Source organism: Ceratotherium simum, chromosome 35 (assembly GCF_057802395.1).
Source record: "Ceratotherium simum simum isolate JZ-2026a chromosome 35, ASM5780239v1, whole genome shotgun sequence".
Taxonomy (NCBI): Eukaryota; Metazoa; Chordata; class Mammalia; order Perissodactyla; family Rhinocerotidae; genus Ceratotherium; species Ceratotherium simum.
In genome coordinates, this window is record NC_141934.1 from 15,320,163 (window position 1) to 15,339,101 (window position 18,939).

General features: G+C 41.6%; 1 protein-coding gene across 1 annotated transcript in view; it reads right to left on the minus strand.

The window, feature by feature from the left end:
• Positions 1 to 18,939, minus strand: part of RNF10 (ring finger protein 10) — a 33,187-nt gene that overhangs the window by 13,069 nt on the left and 1,179 nt on the right. The window contains exons 2-6 of the mRNA XM_014787062.2: positions 9,761 to 9,957; positions 5,004 to 5,203; positions 3,171 to 3,261; positions 1,700 to 1,884; positions 1,474 to 1,610 (exon numbers count right to left, since the gene is read on the minus strand). Coding sequence (XP_014642548.1) covers positions 1,474 to 1,610; positions 1,700 to 1,884; positions 3,171 to 3,261; positions 5,004 to 5,203; positions 9,761 to 9,957 — 810 coding nt within the window. The remainder of the gene's footprint in view (positions 1 to 1,473; positions 1,611 to 1,699; positions 1,885 to 3,170; positions 3,262 to 5,003; positions 5,204 to 9,760; positions 9,958 to 18,939) is intronic.

The window sequence follows — 18,939 nt, forward strand, 5'->3', positions numbered from 1 at the left end:
TGTTTTCCCACACTCTCATCCTAGTACGATCCCAGAGATAACTATTTACAAATTTGAATATATATCCTTCAAATCTTTTTCTATACATTTATATACCTACGTTTATAGAAATAAAAGCTTTTCCATAAATGGTAACTGTAAATTTTATTTTACAGTTTATTTTTCATTCAATGTGTCTTAAAATCTTTCAAAATGTTCATACAAAGATCTATCCCATTTTTACCTTCTGTATAGTGTTCCACAGTATGAAATACTCTAATAAGTTCCTTATGGAACATCTAGGTTATTGCCAATTTCTATTACATTGTAACAGAAAACTCTTATACATGCTCCTTGATACAAATGATTTCTTTATGCTATTTAAGCATAAATGTTGGACCAAAGGTTGTAAATATTGTAAGTACTACCAAATTTGTCCCCCCCCCACAGGGTGTATTGATTTACATTCCCAACAAGAACAAGAGTACCCATTTCCCCAACCCCTGCCAAAACCCAGTGTTACCAATTTTTTTTTTTTTGCATCAATCTGACAGGCATTTTGAGTTGCATAATTCTTGGCAAAGTTAAATCTCTGTAGATACTTGGAGGTTATTTTGATTTCTTCTTCTTGGAAGTGCTTTGTTACATGTTTAGCCCCCTCCTTCTACTAGGTTGTTAATCTAATTTACAGAACACCTGTATGTTCTAAATTTTAATTTTTAGTTTTAAATGTGTAAATCTTCCCCTAGTTTATTTATCACCTGTTGACTGAGGAATCTTGTCAGATTTCATTCTTGGTAAATCAAATTTATCAGTCTTTTCTTTTATAATATCTATGTTTTCAGCCTGTTCAAAAACCCACCCATACTTGAGGATTTATAAAGATTCTGTCCTATGTTCTCTTTTAAAAGTTTAAAAGTTTTAGATTTTTTACATTTAGTTCTTCAATCCGTCTGGAATTGATTTTTATGAATGGTATGAAATGAGGATCTAATTTTATTTTTTCCCATAAGAAGACTTGATTATTTCAATACCACTGAGAAATCTCTTTTCCATAGAGACTGAAATGCCATTTTAATCCAATGCTCATTTCTGCATGAAATATAGGGAAGGAAACCCCTTGCCCTTTCCCCACCATAAGCACTTACCACACACTATACCCTAATGCTTAGCTGCCAGCCTGTCTCTTCTATTAGACTACTAAGGTGCCAAGACTGGCTGACTGTAGAATCTCCAAGACCAACACAGTGCCAGACACCATTCAACAAAGCCTTATAATATGAAAAATTAAGATTTATAACTAAACTAAACTTGAAACCAAGAGTTAAACCAATCTCTGCAAACTCTGCCCTAACCTACAGGAATCCTATGACTAATTTTGAAATGCTAGAACTGGCTTGCCCAAAGGCTAAATTTCTGACACTAGAAAGATATGTTCAGTAGCCTTAAAGGGTGTACCCAGGATTATTTGCCCCCAAAATTAATGGAACTTACCTCCTAGACGAATAGGATGGTCTACATTCATCCATTTGGATTTGGGCAAGGCCACCAACACCCCTTTCTCCCTCTTCATCAGCTGCATCGTAATGGTATCACCAACAACATACTGACGTGACTCTGTGGCAACAACACTGTAACATGGACACCGAGATGTAACAAGACAAGGAGATAACATACTGGGGGGTCTAAGCTAGTAAATGTCTCAATGTCTCAATCTCACCTCTTGAGATCCTTCTTATGCACAGAACTGTAACAGATGGGACATTTACTCCAGGTCTTCTCACTCAGTGAAAGATAGTGCAAGATGCATGCCCAGCAGAAGATGTGTCCGCAACGGGTGATCTTGGCTGCAGTAGGTGGATATAGGCATATTGGACAAGATGGCACTTCATGGCTGCAAATGCGCTGAAACAAAATGCCACCACCAGTTACACAGCTTTCAGAATTGACAAGAGATTGTTAAAGGTAAACCCTCTCCTCTCCCATCCCCAACTCTGTACATCTCTACTCAACACATCTGCATAAAATTATTCAACAATGCAGGTATATGTAGGATAACACCTGAAGCAAATCATTAAGGAAACTGTAATAACAGTTTAGTATAATAAAACAACTACATAACAGGTTTGGGGGGTTCTACATCAAAGAAAAAAAATGACAGAAATCACTATATGCCCCCATTTACAAAAAAAGATTTAAATGTAGACGTACATACATAAAAGCATAAAAAGGGTCTAGAAGTAACGTACCAGTAATTTCCAAAGAAGGAGTCATTTAGACTTTATACATGTCTTTTTTTTTTTTGTTTTCTTTGTGAGGAGATCAGCCCTGTGCTAACATCTGCCAATCCTCCTCTTTTTTTTTTTTTTGGCTGAGCAAGACTGGCCCTGGGCTAACATCCGTGCCCATCTTCCTCCACTTTATATGGGACACCGCCACAGCATGGCTTGCTAAGCAGTGCAGCAGTGCGCGCCCGGGATCAGAACTGGCGAACCCCGGGCCACCGCAGCAGAGCGCGTGCACTTAACCGCTTGCACCACCGGGCCAGCCCCTACATGTCTCTCTTTTTTTTAAAAGCAATGCATATAAAACTTAAGTTTCACAGGCTTTCTATGTCATTCTCAGACAATTTTAGGAATTTTCACAGTAACAGGAGTCCAGGCTTTTGGGCCTATCATTTGAAATCATATAACCCAGGAGCAGTAAGCGGATACCCACAGCTCATAACTCGAGCAGAAAAAAAAAAGCAGCAGTGGCTTGGACAGAAGCGCAGCAGTGCAGCTCATTCACTTGCCACAAGGATGAGGCCTGATTTGATACTGATGACTATAAAAGGCTACCAATGAAGCAGTGTCCAGGTAACGAGCCCACTCTGGGTCAGGATCGTAACCAGAGTCCCTCACACATTCCCCTATTCCCCTGGTTACTACTTTCCAGGAGAGAGGAGGTAGTAGATAGGACTGCTTTTATACCTTCAGATCAGAGCCCTCCAACTCCCCAATCTTGCAGGCCAATGCCAATTAGAGAGCACAAAATGAACTCCAGGGCTGATCCCTGGGAAACGTCTACAGTGAGGCCATGTAGAAAAGGGTATCAGCAGTGAACACAGCCAATAGCTGCTTTGTCACCACGGCCCTTTTCCTTAGTTTTCTCTCTTGCTAACAGCTTATAAGCTTAGCTGAGCTACTCACCACTTGTTCCACAAAGTCCCAGTTAACTAAGGTATCAGGATCAGCAAAATGAGCTGTGTAGTCTTGGTCTTCAGACACCACAAACTGGCAGCTAGAAATAGAGAGGAAGATAGGGAAAAGGCAGACTGTGAGAATCCACCAAGTCCTCAGCAGAAATTCATCATCTCTTCACTTAGAAATCAAATGCAGGCCATTAGCAGCCATGATCTATTTAACACTGAACTAGGACTTCAGCCTCAGTTCTGAGCTCCGGCTATGAAGAGAATCCAAAGACTCAGTGGGTAGGAGTCTAAACCCATGAACTCTGTTTCTTCTGCTTCCAAACCCTGCCCAGCTGCCCTCAGGCCTCCCTTGAACTAAAATTAACCCAGACTGTGGCTCCATCAACCAGCAGGAAGCCAGATTTCCTCCCACACCCCCAGAACCCCAGAACACAGCTAGTCTTCAAGGCAGTAGAAAAGACTGTTCTCAATCATTTGAGTATCAGTTGATAAAAAGAACTAACAGCTACTTTAGTCCAGATCCACGGTCAAATTTTCCATTATAACTAATGCCACACAAAAGGAAACAAAAGGGCATCAGTATTTGAGCAAATGTATGTCAAGTACTCCAACTTATCATTCAATTCTCCCTTAAGTTATTTCTCCTCCTTTAAAGAGAAGCTGAATCTCAAAGTGGTTAGGGAGGGGCTGGCCCTGTGGCATAGCTGTTAAGTGCCCGCGCTCCGCTGCTGGCAGCCCGGGTTCGGCTCCCGGGTGAACCCCCGGGCGCGCACTGACGCACCGCTTGTCAGGCCATGCTGTGGCAGCCTCCCACATAAAGTAGAGGAAGATCAGCACAGATGTTAGCTCAGGGCTAGTCTTCCTCAGCAAAAAGAGGAGGATTGGCATGGATGTTAGCTCAGGGCTGATCTTCCTCACAAAAAAAAAAAAAAAAAGGGGTTAGGGAAATTACTCAAGGTCTAAGGCCAAAACAAGATTCAAATCTAGGTCTAATTCCAAAGCCAACACTTTTACTGCCTCATCATGATACTAAAGCATTACTTAATTTTAGCATTAATTAATTGATTTACTTAAGCATTGTATTCTTTTTTGTGTGTGTGAGGAAGATCAGCCCTGAGCTAACATCCATGCTAATCCTCCTCTTTTCTCTGAGAAAGACTGGCCCTGAGCTAACATCTATTACCAATCCTCCTTTTTTTTTTTTTTTTTTTCCCTTTTTCTCCCCAAAGCCCCAGAAGATAGTTGTATGTTGTAGTTGCACATCCTGCTAGTTGCTGCATGGGGGATGCCACCTCAGCATGGCCGGACAAGCGGTGCGTCGGTGCGCGCCCGGGTGCTGAACCCAGGTCACCAGTAGGGGAGCGCGCACACTTATCCGCTAAGCCACAGGGCCGGCCCCTAAGCATTGTATACTTTTAAGTACCAAGAACATCAACTTGAAAAGGTTTTCAACACTTGCCCAAAAAAAGAAAGAAAGAGAAAAAAATGGAAAAAGAACCACATCAACTCCCTTTCTGCCTCTCTCTCATAGTAGTTTAAAGATTTTATTTATTTTTATTTTTTCCCTCCAAAGCCCCAGTAGATAGCTGTATGTTATAGCTGCACATCCTTCTAGTTGCTGTATGTGGGACTCGGCCTCAGGATGGGCGGAGAAGTGGTGCCTCGATGCGCACCCGGGATCCGAACCCGGGCCACCAGCATTGCAGCGCGCGCACTTAACCACCAAGCCACAGGGCCGGCCCTCTCTCATAGTAGTTTAAAGGAAGCCTCTTAGCACCACAACTGCCTGGAGGCTCAATTTCACTTTCCTCCTAAGAGGAGCCATACTCACTTGGCCTGTAAAAAGAGTTCCTTGTTAAAAGGCTTATGCCCCCACTTGTTCCTTTTTCCCCAGCTGCCATGTCCACTGCCTTCAAAGTGACCCGCCTGGCCACGGGGTTCAAAAGTGAAATTCAACAAGTGGTTCAGGTTGATCTTCTTAGGACCAGAAAACTGGGCAGGGCTAAACTCTGCCCGTTGAGCCTCTGCTACCTAGGAAGAATGAGAATGAATCAGAGTATTTTAGATTAGGATGATACTTACTGACTTATACCAGAAACCAGCACAACCCCTCCTTCTACATGGCTTAAAATATTAACTAAATAAAACATAACCTTAAAGTAAACAATCTTCCTAGGAAGGGGTAATGCAAAAGTCTACCCGAGATCTAGATGGGAGTGGGGAGGGGAAAAAGAACCTTTAACATACAATTACTTAAACTGTGTAGTCTGCCCTGCTAAGCAGTAATTAACCATTAAATGACAAAACCCAGCATGAATTCCTCTAGCCATCTTGAAGCACAAAGATTTACTTAGATTAATCTTTTGACAGTCCCATAGGACTCCCACACCTTCACTCCTGTTAGCTACTTGTTCTCTGGTTTGTTTCTGGCAGTGTCAGTCTGTGGAACTATACTCTGGAGGCAGCTTGCAGGCAGCTACTAAGCGCTATAGGCTTCAGGATCCTGCCAGAGACCTCCTTTCTAAGACACACACTGCTATTCATTGTTAATTAAAACTGACAGAATTAGAACATGTAGGCAGACTAGCTCTGTGTCCAGAAATAAACCCAATCAGTAGATGCAGAAACAGTTTAGAAAGTAGCAAGAACTGACATATGAGAAATACCACTGCAGAGAAGATGGAAGAAATCGTAGGGCTTTTTCAGTCCTCTTAACGTTCCCAAATTGAAGTGGTACAGATACCTACTATAAGTCACCCAGTACATTTTCTAATCCCACTTTCCATTTAATGTCATAAACAAACATTTGCCATGTGACTAAATATTAGTATATAGTCACTTTAAATGGCTATATAACATTACATTATATGGGTATACTATAATGCCCTACTGTAGGACATAGATTGTTCACAGCTTTTCTACTGTAACAAAACAATGCTGTGATAAACACACTTTTGGATAGATCTTTTCGCACAAATGTTTGGGTACCTACAACTGTTTCTCTTGAATATATAGCAGGAATTATTGGGTCAAAGGAAATGCAAATTTAAGGCTTCTGCTGCTAAGTCAAATTTAGAGATTAGTAACCAGCACTTGCACATATGTGATAAAGAATCTAAAGAGTATAAAAACGGATATGGCGAAAGATAGCTTCTATTCCAGACGCAACCAATATCCCCTCTGAGATAGTCTATGCACATAGAATCATAGCATACGACCTTCATGATTAAACACAAACAGTGGCATACCATACAGTCAATTTCCTTTTATCTTAACAATAGATCTTGGCAGACAACATCCCCCCATTGTTTATGTAACTCACCACAGGAAGCCCAAGACTTCCAGGTCATCCCTTCCGTCTCATCCCCTAGACTCTCATCTCCATACGGCTCTGCTATCCCCTAATCAGTCTTCTACCTCAATGCCCCAAACTTAGATAAGAGCTTGTGCTCAGTCAGCAAAATCCCTTACATTCTCAGCCTTCTATCTTCAACTTGTTATCCAAGTTGTCACTGTCACTGTCACTCTCCAATACTGCCCATCATAATTCCTGATTATTCTTCCAACACACTGACCTCTCAGTTCCTTGACCTTCTCTCCTCTAATTGGCTTGCCCTCTAACCTACCTCAGCCACCATTCTGAGCATAGAGTCTAGAGCTGTGCTGTCCAATACAGCAGCCACCACTAGCCAAATGTGGCTACTGAGCACTTGAAATTTGGACAATGCTACATCATGAAAGAGCATTTTAGCTATACTGGGTTAAATATATTAAAATTAACTTCACCAGTTTACTTTTTTAATGTGGCAATTATAAAATTTAAAATTACATATGTGGCTTTCATTTCTATTGGACAGCACTGCTTTACAATCTAGACCATGCTGATAACAGCAGCACCTCTTCCATCATCTTCATTTTGTGTACCCTACATCCAACCAGCAACCCGTTCCTTTCCTAGCTTGCTCCCTTTAGTCCTGATTCCAACAATTCTTCACCTCCACTAAGATCCCCAAACCAGTGATCCAATCCCCCAAATTTTCTTTCCTTATTTGGCTTAGATCCTATGGTCCATTGCCCCCCTTCTCTTTGGCGGCTACACTCACCTGACAAAACCTTCCCCTGATTAATCCAACTCTCTGCCTATTCCACACCAGCACCAGAGCATTTAAACACGGATAAAGAACACAACCACACTGACCAGGCTCACTACAGTAGATCCTTATGCTGCCTGGCAGTCAGACTACAATCCTTTACACTTCGGTACTCCATAATTCCCCCAGTCACCCAGACAACTCCATCATTCTTCAGGCTTCCAAACCTCCTCTCTCAGCTCACCTTATATATTTCACTGAGACAATAAGAACAATCAGAAAAGACTCCTACACCCTCCGCCAAGTATTCCGCCTTCATCGTTACGTGGATGAACTGGCAAAGCTTCTATCTAAGCCAACTTCCCCCGCTTGTGCACTAGATCCCAACTCCTCAAGAGTTCTTGCTGTTCCAACAATTCTGCCCCTTTCCTCTGCACCACGTTTTCCCTCTCACCACAACAATCCCATTAGCAGAGATAGGCAGTAATTTCTCTAACCTTACAATCTCTCTTGACCTCACATTCTCAAGTTACTGCCTCACCTCTCTGCTCCCCTTTAGAGCAAAGCCACTACAAAGTACTCTCCAAACTTGCTGTTTCTTCTTCCCATCCTCCCATTCTCTCTAAATCTATGGCAATCTGGTTTTTGTCCTCACCACTCCACCAAAGCAGCTCACGGCCAACAAGCTACCTTCACATTTTCAAATCTAATGGTCAACTTTCGGTCCTAATCTTACTCAGCCTACCAGCTGCACAGGATAAAACCGATCACTTTCTCCAAATGGTTTTCAGTTCTCTTTCTCCTTTTCTGCTGGTTCCTTAGCATCCTGACTCAGGGCTCAGACCTTGAATCTATTCCCTTTTTGTAACACTCACTCCTTAACGATCTCACTTAGTTCCATTGTGGCAAACACTAATTGCACGCGGACAGCTCTCTAGCCTGGGTCTGCTCCGTGAACTCCAGACTTAGTTCTAATGGCCTATCTCTACTTAAAAATCTAACAGGCATCTAACGCAAATATAACATTTCCAAAATGAAGTTCTTTATCTCAATCCTCCTTTCCCTCTGCCCCAAACCCTGTAGGCCTCTTGAAATCTTTCCCATTTCAGCAAATGGTACCTGAATTAGGCTCCTGCCAAAAACATCAGTCATTCATTTCTCTGCTCAGACCTCACATCTAATATATTAAAAAACCCTGTTGGCTCTACCTTCAAATAGTCCCCCAAATCTGACCATCTCGCATCGCTATCACTGTTTCAAAGCTTCCGCCACTCTCACCAGGAATATCTTAATAGCCTCCTAACTAGTCTCCCTCCTTCCACTCTCTCCTCTAAAACTCCAAGTCAGATTACGTTACTTCTCTTCTTAAACCCCCCAATAGCTTCCCATCTCTCTGAACGAAAGCCAAAGTCCTTCAGAGCCCCACATCATCTGACTCCTCTTTCCATTCTTTGGCTTCATTTCCTACGTCTCTTCCAACCATCGTAGCCTACTTGATTTACCTCAGACACACCAAAAACATTACCACCTCTGCTCCCTTGCACTTGTTATTCCTTCTGGTTAAGACACTCTTCCTCTAAACTGTATGGTGCACTCCCTTGTTTCATTCAGGACTCTACTCAAAATTCACCTCCTCAGAGCAGCTTTCCTTATCCACCTTCTAAATCTGTGCTCCTTGTTACTCTCTATCCCTTTACCTCTTACTTTTTTTTTAATTCAATAAGCACTTACTATCCAATTTATCATATAATGGTTTGTTTACTGTCTCCCCAACGTAAGCTCCGGTATGACAATGTTCTACTCAATGCTATATTCCAAACTCCTATAGTATGTAGTGCACAGTAAGTGAGGAGTAAATTTTTGGTGAATGAATTAATTCTTCCATGACCACATCCATTAAATGTCTTATTCTATAATGGTTACATAGAATGGAACATTCAAACAGCAGGATAATTTATTTAACCAGTCCTTTTTTGATGGCATTTAGGTTGTTTCCTAAATTTTGCAACTACAAACAATGCTGCAGTAAACTCCCTTTGTAGAAAAGGCTTTATGCACTTACAGAAGATATCTAAGAAACTCCTAAAATCAGAGTACCTAGGACTAAGGAGATAGTATTTTACATTTTGCTAGACTCTACAGGGCAAATGTGATTAATTAATTAATGTCATCTTATTACCTAAATATTCCAAAGGGTACCTAGAATTCAAGAGTGATAATAAAAGGACTTTACAAATTAAGGTACCCCAAATTCACTGTCATTTCTCACAACCCATGGTTATGATGTCTTCCTCCTCCAAGGAAATTTTCAAAACCTTCAAGGGAAGAAAGCAGGCAAAGTTCCAAACCTAGTTAATTCTCAACCACTCAGAGACTGCTTTGGGTGTTTACTCTTCCACTTCTTGTTCCCTCCCTCCCAACTACTGATAAACTAGTGGGAAAAAAATCAGACTTCATGCTTCTTATGCTCTAGAAAGGACATTCTAAAATTCCATACCTCATCTCGTCTTCCACCATTAAAAGAAGAGCTAAAGAGTTTGCTGCTGCCGCCGCCCCTTTGAGGAGGCATCTTGTTAAAAGTTTTGCTTTTCTGTGAATTGGAGCGACGGGACTGGTTGCTAAAAGTTTCATTTTTGGGGTAGGAAGGTTCACGTTTGCGATTATAACGCTTGGATCCGTTTGAGTTCTTTCCATCTGAAAGCAAGAAACGCAAAAGAATCAGTTAAGAAATGACACATATACTTGGCCAATTGCTCTCCACCTCCCAACAGAACTGTGTTTAAACAAGGGTAAATGGGCCCTTCCATGACCTCCAGAAATCTGGGTTTGAGCCAGAGCATTAATGCTTGCGGCAAGACATCACATAGTAAGGTGGTTTCTGTTTTATATATTTTTTAAGCCTAAAGGGTCCCTCCCTCAGGATGAATACAATTCAAATCACACAGATTCTCAGTTCATAATATCTCTTTTTTACAGAGCTTAACCACTGGTCTTGTTAAAAGTCCATCCAGACGAAGTGATAGGAAAGGGAACAGCCTATTTATACAGTCATGTTTTGCTTAACAACGGGGGTATATTCTGAGAAATGTGTCATTAGGCGATTTCGTCATTGTGTGAACATCATAGAGTATATTAACACAAATCTAGGTGGTATAGCCTACTACACACCTAAGCTATATGGTATTAATCTTTTTTTTTTTTTGGTGAGGAAGACTAGCCCTGAGCTAACCTCCGATGCCAAATCTCCTCTTTTTGCTAAAGAAGATTGGCCCTGGCTAAGATCTGTGCCCATCTTCCTCTACTTTATATGGGATGCCGCCACAGCATGGCTTGACAAGCGTGCGTTGGTCTGCCCCCGGGATCTGAACCTGCGATCCCCAGGCCACCAGAAGCAGAGCGCGCGAACTTAACCACTACGCCACTAGGCCAGCCCCTATATGGTACTAATCTTATGGGACCATCATTGTATATGTGGCACATCATTGACCGAAATGTCACTACACAGCGCATGACTGTATTAGGGAAAGTATTTTATCTGAAGGCAGAACAGAAGATATTATTCTCCTGAAATTATTACAATGTAGCTAGATTCTATACAGCAATGGCTTGACCTAGGTCCTAGCAGATATGTTCGAGATGTAAAAGCAAAACAATATTTATAATGTTCTAGAGACAAACTGAGAAGCTATTAAATTGACAAAAGAAGTTGAGCTCTAAGAGTCTATTAGATTAGCATGAGTTATATCCTTTTAAAAAAAATTTCTTGCTTTTTTCCTCTAATTATAAGATTGTATGTTCAATTTTGAAATCCAGAAGAATAACTTAAGTTTGCCAGTACCCACAGAATATGAACCTATAAAGCGTTTAATTTCCTTTTACTCTTTATTTTATACATTTGCCACACAACTTCCACAAAATGACAGGCATACAAGATATACTATCTTCTATCTATTACTCCATGAGTATTTTCATGCATCCCTAGTCTTCAAAAGCATGATTAATGGCTGCACTATTGCCTACCATATGCTTACAGCATAATATAACCAATCCCCTACTGCTGTACATTTAGGTGGCTTCTAATTTTTTGCTAGTTTAATATAATAGTATTGCGAGTCTCTTTATCCAGAGGCCTACGTGTATGATTATGTCAAATTCTCAAAGTGGAATTAGCAGATCAAGTATGATCATTAAAGCCTTTTATACATCCTCAAGTTGCTCTCTAGAACCATTGTATCAATTTATTTATATTCTATATAACACTATACAACATTTATATTCTAACAACACTATAAGAGAGAATGTCTAGTTCACTACATTCTTGATAATACTGAGTTGAATAAACTGTTAAATTGAAGGGTCAAGGGGCCAGCCCCGTGGCATAGCAGTTAAGTTCACGCATTCCGCTCCAGTGGCCCAGGGTTCACAGGTTCAGATCCTGGGCACAGACCTACTCACCGCTCATCAAGCCATGCTGAGCCGGCATCCCACATAGAGGAACTAGAAGGACCCACAACTAGGATATACAACTATGTACTAGGGCTTTGGGGAGAAAAAAAGAAAAGGGGGGGCCAGCCCGGTGGCACAAGCAGTTAAGTGCACGCACTCCGCTGCAGCCGCCCGGGGTTCACCGGTTTGGATCCTGGGTGCACACCTACGCACTGCTGAGCAAGCCATGCTGTGGTGGCGTCCCATATAAAGTGGAGGAAGATGGGCACGGATGTTAGCCCAGGGCCAGTCTTCCTCAGCAAAAAAAAAAAAAAAAAAAGAAAGAAAAAAGGAGATTGGCAACAGATGTTAGCTCAGGGCCAATCTTCTTCAAAAAAGAAAAAAATTGAAGGGTCAAAATAATTTTTCTTTAAATTTGAATTTCTCTGATGACTAACAACACACAACTTTTCAGTCTGTTGACCATTTGTATTTTGTGTAAAGAGCTATTCTCTGCCCCATTTTTTCTACTGGGGAGCTGAACTGCACAGATTATTTTGTCCCAAATTGAACAAAGAACCCTGACCAGACACACTTAAAATGTGCCAAAGTTTACCAACTTTAAAAATAAAAAGGCAAAATAAAACCTATCTGAGAACCATACACAACTAAATAATTAAAGGTGAAAGAGGTCCCCAAATTAGTCTTTGGACAAAAAGACTAATTTATCTTTCTTGTCCCTTTACTCACTCCATATTGTCTTATTTTAACATCGAAATCTGACCAAACTAAATCTTCATATTAATTTAATGGCTTTACAAGCAAAAATTTAGAGAGAATGGAAGTTGGGGAACTTTTAATGAAGAAATCCATTAAGCTTACCCTGAAACTTTAATGGGGGCATGTTTTACAAAGTCAAGAGGATTCCACCATGAGTCTTAGAAACTACAGTTTTTTCCCCCCAAATACAGCCTAATCTTGTTTATGTTAAAAACAAATAATTAGGGCCGGCCCGGTGGCTTGGTGGTTGGGTGTGCGCGCTCCGCTGCTGGTGGCCTGGGGTCGGATCCCGGGCGCGCACCGACGCACTGCTTCTCTGGCCATGCTGAGGCCGCGTCCCACATGCAGCAACTAGAAGGATGTGCAACTGTGACATACAACTATCTGCTGGGGCTTTGGGGGGAAAAAAATAAATAAATAAATAAATTATTAAAAAAAAAAAACAAATAATTAATAGAAACATGTCTGGAAAGGCAACACAGTACGTTGGTAATGACAGTTACCCTTTGGGAAATGGAGCTATTTATTTTTACCTAATATAGTGGTTCTCAATCCTGCCAGGTCGTAGGAATCACCCAGATTACCTTTCAAGGGATTCCTGTGCTCAGGCCTCACCCTCTAAGATTCTGACTTGTTCTGTATACTTATTATCTGGGTAATTTTTAAAACTATAAGTACCTAGAAGACATTATTTCTAGACAAGATGATCAGCTTATTTTACAGCAGACTAAATAAATCCAAGGTGAAGCATACCTTCAGAGCAAAGGAAACGTGAGATGATAAACCAGAGTCCAAATTTTGAAAGCAGTCATCTCACACTCAGTTTGTCAACAACATGGGATAAATGAGAGCGCTGCCATCCTCTCCAAACCTGACCAAACTACAGCCTGGGAGTCAAGCTAATATTCATGCGAGGTGATGGCAATGTAAACAGAGAAGAGACCGTCACGGAAACACTGCCAGACTAGGTTCACTCCTATCAGTTACCTTTACAGCCCAATTAGGGAAGTGACCAGAGTTTAATCTGAAGTTAGAATTTAAGAACTAGACTTTTACCCACTATTTCAGTTAGCAACAGTTACTGTCAAACATGGCATCAGCAGTACCAACTAGAAAGTGAAGCATCAGATCTCATACAAATTTTGCCTTGCCCTCTACGCATAATTAGTCTATAGTAAGATTTCAGATAAATAGAAAATTCAGAGGAATACAGAACCCTAACTAACTTGACATAAGAACAAATGAGGTCTTATGAAGAGGACAGGCATATACAGAAAACCCATATTCTCCAAAGCTCATTACCCAAGACTGGTTCAAATGATCCTGCAATTGACCCTAACTGCTGCTTTCAAGACAAGCACCTAATGATTTGCACAGATTTAGGTAAAGCCAGATTCTACACTTTGAGGGCTCAAGAAAGTAAGGTGGCACTCAGCAGGAAGGCTGTTTTCATTTCTTCACTTATTACCACACTGGCAAGGAAACAGTTTCATAACGCTTACAGAACTGCTCTCTGATGGACAGTGAACTGCTCATTTCTACAACACGTTACAACAACTGACCACATATGGATTCATGATTTTAGTTACTAAAATCAACTCCCTCATCTTGTTTTCCACTTACCTAAGGGTATGAAGTCAGACATCTGAAGTGAGAGGTTGGCTCTTATCTCTAGACCCAGGCAACAGGCAGCTAAAGATTGAAGGTACAGTCAGGCCTGGGACCCAGAGATAAAATTTAGAGTACTGTTTTTAAGATGTTTAATAGACAACTTGCCAGGATATACAAGTGAATAACTCCAGGGTAGAATCTGTCCTCCTTTCTCTGATAGGAGATAACAATGAGATGATCCACTTCAGATTTTGGAGAACAGACAAAAAAGTCAAGTTAAGTTCCTAGGAGAAACATACTCTCTGCTGAAAGTTTTCAATTTCGGAGTGGTGGTTCTCTCTCTTTTTTTTTGGTGAGGAAGATCAGCCCTGAGCTAACATCCATGCCAATCCTCCTCTTTTTGCTGAGGCAGATTGGCCCTGGGCTAACATCTGTGCCCACCTTCCTCCATTTTATGTGCCGCCACAGCATGGTGGTGCATCAGTGCACGCCTGGGACCCGAGCCCAGGCCCCCAGCAGCAGAGCACACGCACTTAACTGCTACACCATGGGGCCGGCCCAGAGTGGTGGTTCTCAATCCCAGCTGCACAACAGAATCACATGCAGAGATTTTTTTTTTTTGGTGAGGAAGATCAGCCCTGAGCTAACGTCCATGCCAATCTTTTTTTGTTTGTTTGCCGAGGAATACTGGCCCTGAGCTAACATCACTGCCCATCTTCCTCCACTTTATGTGGCATGCCGCCACAGCATGGCCTGACAAGAGGTGCGTCAGTGCGCGCCCAGGATCTGAACCCAGGTCACCAGCAGCGGAGCATGCACACTTAACCACTACACCACGGGGCCAGCCCCTAGAGAGACTTTTAAAACTATGAATGCCCAGGGGCCACCCAGTGGCACAAGCGGTTAAGTGCGCGCACTCAGCTGCGGCAGCCCGGGGTTCGCAGGTTCGGATCCTGGGCACGCACCGACGCACTGCTTGGCAAACCATGCTGTGGCGGCGTCCCATATAAAGTGGAAGAAGATGGGCATAGATGTTAGCCCAGGGCCAGTCTTCCTCAGCAAAAAGAGGAGGATTGGTAGATGTTAGCTCAGGGCCGATCTTCCTCAAGGAAAAAAAAAAAAAACTATGAATGCGCAGGGCCCAAGGGCCCAACCCAGACCTAAAAAATCAGAAAGAATCCCTAAGGAAGGGCCCCAGACATCCCTATTTTTTAAAAAGGTCCTCAAGAGATTCTGATGCACAGCAATTGCTGAGAACAACTGCCAATAACTACTGTCAAGACACATTCCAAAACGGACAAGACCGTTAAATGGCTCAAATCCAAAACTCAGGATCCCAGAGTCAACAAAGAGACAAAAATTTAATCCAGAGTTTCAGTTGTTCTACATCTCCCTAACAGAATGGTCTCCCTCAAATAACAGCAAGCATATCTCAGTCCTTTCCCCCTACTACCAAATTAAAGGCCATAATTTTTTTCCACAGTTAAATAATTTGGCATCATCAACATTTCTAGCTCTAGTTCTCTAACAGGTGGCACAGCCCTAGAGGTCAGAATACCAGCCAAGAAGTTGCTGCTGCTGATTCATGCTGTAATCACAAACAAGTTGCTTACCCATCGTCCAGAGTGGTTGACAAGCACCTCCGGAGGGGCAACATATGGCCTTACTACAGAATCAACTGACAACAAATTAAAGCCAGCAGAAATTAGTAACTCTGAATGAAAGGGAGAGAGACGCAGTATCAGGAATGATGCAGTGCCAGTCAGTTAAGTGACTTGCTTGCTAAGTGCATTTATACAAAGTGTATTCAGAAATGTTGCCTAGGGGCCGGCCCCGTGGCTTAGCGGTTAAGTACGCGCGCTTCACTACTGGCGGCCTGGGTTCAGATCCCAGGCTCGCACCGACACACCGCTTCTCTGGCCGTGCTGAGGCCTCGTCCCACATACAGCAACTAGAAAGATGTGCAACTATGACATATAATTATCTACTGGGGCTTTGGGGAGAAAAAGGGAAAAGAAAAAAGGAGGAGGACTGGCAACAGACATTAGCTCAGAGCCGGTCTTCCTCAGCAAAAAAAAAAAAAAAAAAAAAAGAGGATTAGCCCGGATGTTAGCTCAGGGCTGATCTTCCTCACACACACACAAAATAACCTCTAGGTCCATTTACAGCTCAGAGACATTCTTCAAGGCAGATTACCACTAGTAACCTGGCTTGTGGTACCAGAATAAGAGGAAGAGTGTTAGGACGGTGCTTCATATCACCAACCTCAAAATAACTGCTGCATAATACGTGACCTTCCCCTAACCTCCACGGCAGTACCAGTCCCTACCCAGGCGGATGGGGCAAGAGCCTGGGTCCAGGCCAGGGTCCACTGTTTGCCTAGCCCCTCCCTTGCTTCTTTTTACTTTCTTTGCTCTTTCTAAACAACTTTCTCCACACCCTAACCCACCTCTCTCTTCTGGGCTATATTCCCAGGATATTTACTGTTGAATGTTCTTAGAACTGCATCTTAGCCCTACTGGAACAAAGCCGTAGGAATATATCCAAGAAAAGGAATGTTATGTGAATGTTTGAAGCAATTAGCCAGAGTAATGGAACTGTGGTATACCACTCTGGCCAGAAAGATCAAGAAAATCCCCGTGGCCAAATTTACCTAATTCCTGTGTGCATGAAGGGCAAATTTAAGCCAGCCCCAGGAACAAAGACTCAAGAATGTTAATCACGCAGCTAGAAAACAAATGACCATTTATGGCGCAGAGTTTAGAGAAAACAGAAGGTTTTTTTGGTTTGTTTTTTACATGAGGAAGGGAAAGGAGAGAGGAAAAGGGAATTAAATATTTAAAAATTAAAAAGTTCTTTTTCTTGTTACTTTGACAAAAGAAAGAAAAGTTACGTCTTTTCACCTTACCCTTCCTGTTCTTCCTTCAACTCAGTACTCTGAAAAGCAAGAGGTCCTTTCAACAAGTTCCGGCAAAATCAAGTACATCAAGCGGAGGGTCAGCTTTTGAAATACTACAGAAAGCTTTTTACGGAATTATGCTGAATTTAAGTCTATACCCTTTTGTGAGAGCGACCATCTAGAAGTCACTGTATAAGAGGTCCTGAATGAGAGCCGCTGTGGCAGCACCAGCCTTAGCTGTAATGTTCTTAAGGCAGCATATGCTACTCTTCAGTTCAACCTTAAAAATTAGCCAATAACCAGAGTTTCCTAAACCATTTTTAATCTCTACCACTGTGCCTTCGAATTTGTTCCTAAATGCAAACAGTGGAGTATGGTTGATGAAATACTCTGTATTTAGCTACAAACCTATCCTTCCTTTTTGGTAAGGGAATATACACAGCAGTAACCAGAAAAGTAGGCACCGGCGATGGCAAACATTGTCAAGCTTTCTAACAAACACATTAAACAAAAACTAATGCTACCAGAGGCCACACTTGTGTATTTCATAAAACCTAGCAAAAAGCCCTTTACATGAGTTTTTATTTCTTTCCTCAGAAGCTTTCAATTAAGAAGGTGAACAATAGAAGTGTTTTAAGAGCATTTTATAGTATTTAACCGTTAAAAAATAATCACTTTAGTCAGAATGAAACCCACGGTATTTATTCTATACAAGTCTGTTTGAAACATTAACACTGACAAATACTTGCTTTGGTCAAATTACAACAGAATTCTATATCATCCTGTTGAGTAATCAGAGTTAGTTACACTAATCAACATATTCAAAGTCGGGGACGATAGGAGTAAAATACCTCAGATATCTCAGTTTTTTTGTTGTTTTATTTTGTTTGAGCTGTCGCAAACTTTCACCTACTGCCTCACTAAAGAATAAACTTAAGGTATTTATTGCAACTGACTCATGATTGTATGTCAGAGGCTTCAACAGGAGCCCCAGAAAAATTAGTTGAAAATTCAGAGAGCTGGAAGACCAAAATCTTTAACTTTACATCTGGGAATAGACTGCAAAAATAAAGTTATTTATCAACTACACTGAGAAATATTCAGACCACTCTAAACCAGTTCCAACACTGGTCAGCACTGGCTACCCTGTATCTCTAGAGGGATCTGTGATAAAGCTACATGTGTGCAAAAGCCCAAAATTAGTCTACATAATACTGCCTCATGTGGCCTGAGAGTCCACACTAATCCCTGCTCAGATATTTAAAGCATTCGTTTATTATCGAGACAACTGGTCTCCACCCGAGTTCCATAAGCAATCCCTAGAAGTCCTCTGCACACCAGGTAAACAAGTTGGCTATATCCAGCCGGGAAACTCTGAACTCAAGTCAGCCTTACAGTGTTTTTTTCTTTTTGTTTTTAAGTCAGCCTTACAGTTTTTTAATCCTAAAAAAGTTTTAAACGACTGGACCTCCACATCTGGGGACTCCAAATGTTCCCCTCTCTGCCACACATCCCCACTCCCACCAAAAACATGTTCCTATTACTGCTAACACAACCATAATATAAAAGAGCAAAGATGAGTATGAGATCTTTGAAGTAAGATGGAGACCATTCAACTCCAGACTCTGCCAAGTCCTAAACTCCTGGTCTCTCAGGTTTTTTCCTTCTTTAGATGAACAATCCACCTTGCTGGACAGGTTAGTGACTGGAGTATCGGTAACAGAAATAAAAGCCTAGCCCAGTACATGGACATGGTAAGCCCTCAATAAATGGTAGCTGTTATCATCATGATCGTCATAACTTAACATGGCATGACTACAAAAATGACAAAATCTTCCCCCTACAAGGACATTACTTCAGCCCAACACATGGAAATAGGCATGATGTGTACCTGGTGCATAACAGGTGTCAAGTACTCTCCTAAGCCCTTAGTTCATTTGTTTTATAAGTGAATTTATGTA